Raw genomic sequence first — 1,702 nt, 5'->3', positions numbered from 1 at the left:
GGACTGTGTGGTAATAACACGTAGGACCATGTGGTAATAACACATAGGCCATGTGGTAATAACACGTTGGGCTGTGTGGTAATGACACGTAGGACTGTGTGGTAATGACACGTAGGACTGTGTGGTAATAACACGTTGGACTGTGTGGTAATAACACGTAGGACCATGTGGTAATAACACATAGGCTGTGTGGTAATGACACGTAGGACTGTGTGGTAATGACACGTAGGACTGTGTGGTAATGACACGTAGGACTGTGTGGTAATAACACGTTGGGCTGTGTGGTAATGACACATTGGGTCGTGTGGTAATAACACTTTTGGCCATGTGGTAATAACATGTCATGTAACTTGTCATGGGTTGTGTCAACAGCATGTTTCTTGATGAAACTGATGAGGGAGAAATATGGAGTATACCTATTGTAAAAAATCTTGCAGATAAAAGATCAAAAGACTGGATGGACATGGATATGATGTTGGTGAAGGACATAACTGACTTTTACAGAGCCATTTACTTATATATATAATTTATCAATTTCAACTAGAATATTTCCAGACAACATGAAAATAGCTAAAGTAATCCCTCACTCTAAGAATGGTGACAAATGTGTATTTAATAACTATAGACCAATATCTTTGTTACAACAGTTTTCAAAGATTTTAGAGAAATTATTCGTAGCTAGATTGGATCAATTTATCGATGAACAGAATGTTTTAAGTAGCAGTCATTATGGGTTCAGAGCAAATAACTCTAYTTCAATGACTCTTATGGAATTGATGGAACAAATAACAACTGCTGTTGATCAAAAACAATACTGTGTTAGTATTTATGATGATTTAAAGAAAGCATTTGACACCACTGACCACAATATTCTTCTTGAAAAGCTACACAAATATGGCATTAGAGGACCAGTACTACTGTGGATATCTAGTTATTTGAAAAAAAAAAAGGAAACATTTGTACAGATAAAGAAGTAAGATCTGAACTCTGTAACATTATGTGTGGAGTTCCTCAGGGTTCTGTACTTGGACCAAAGTTATTTATTTTATATGTGAATGATTTGGTTAATGTGTCAGGGTTGTTTAAATGTGTTTTATTTGCAGATTTGATGGAACGTTAGGCCATGTGGTACTGACATGTTGGGCCATGTGGTAATGACATGTGTTAATAACATTTTGGCCATGTGTTAATAACACGTTGCGCCATGTGGTAATAACAGAGCAGAACTTTGATCTCTGAGTCCAGATCTGTCGTTTCGATAAATGTGTAGATTTTTACTCCATCTTTGGTCACCAGGAGTTCTGAACAGACTGGTCTGGGTTCTGAACCTGGGACCTGCCCCACCTGAGTGGTTTGTCAGCTTCAGGTTTTTTGACAGTTTTGCTTCTTTGTGTTTTCAGACACGAAGCTGTTCAGCATCTCTGGAGGGCTCAGCAGAACCACAAAGACCTGAAACCAGAACCCCCCGTGTGTGTATGTGTGTGCACATGCACACTGTGCTGCTTTTGAAGCCTACCAACATGGTCCCCCCATCCCTGTGCTTCCTGGGGGGTCTTTTAGGTAAGAAATCTTTATGTGGTTTTGTTGCAGCAGAACTTTCTAAACCTGAGTCTGAAGGATGTGAGCTCCATCTGAGGACTCTGTGTGTGTGTGTGTGTGTGTGTGTGTGTGTGTGTGTGTGTGTGTGTGTGTGTGTGTGTGT

General features: G+C 39.7%; 1 protein-coding gene across 1 annotated transcript in view; it reads left to right on the top strand.

Moving 5' to 3' along the window:
* Positions 1–1,702, top strand: part of il34 (interleukin 34) — a gene marked incomplete in the record, with an annotated part of 43,644 nt that overhangs the window by 11,783 nt on the left and 30,159 nt on the right. The window contains 1 exon segment of the mRNA XM_014033460.1: positions 1,401–1,560. Coding sequence (XP_013888914.1) covers positions 1,401–1,560 — 160 coding nt within the window.

The sequence above is a fragment of the Austrofundulus limnaeus genome, unplaced genomic scaffold, assembly GCF_001266775.1.
Source record: "Austrofundulus limnaeus strain Quisiro unplaced genomic scaffold, Austrofundulus_limnaeus-1.0 Scaffold1746, whole genome shotgun sequence".
NCBI classification, from domain to species: Eukaryota; Metazoa; Chordata; class Actinopteri; order Cyprinodontiformes; family Rivulidae; genus Austrofundulus; species Austrofundulus limnaeus.
The sequence above is the reverse complement of the archived record's forward strand: the minus strand, read 5'-3'. Positions and strand labels throughout refer to the sequence as shown.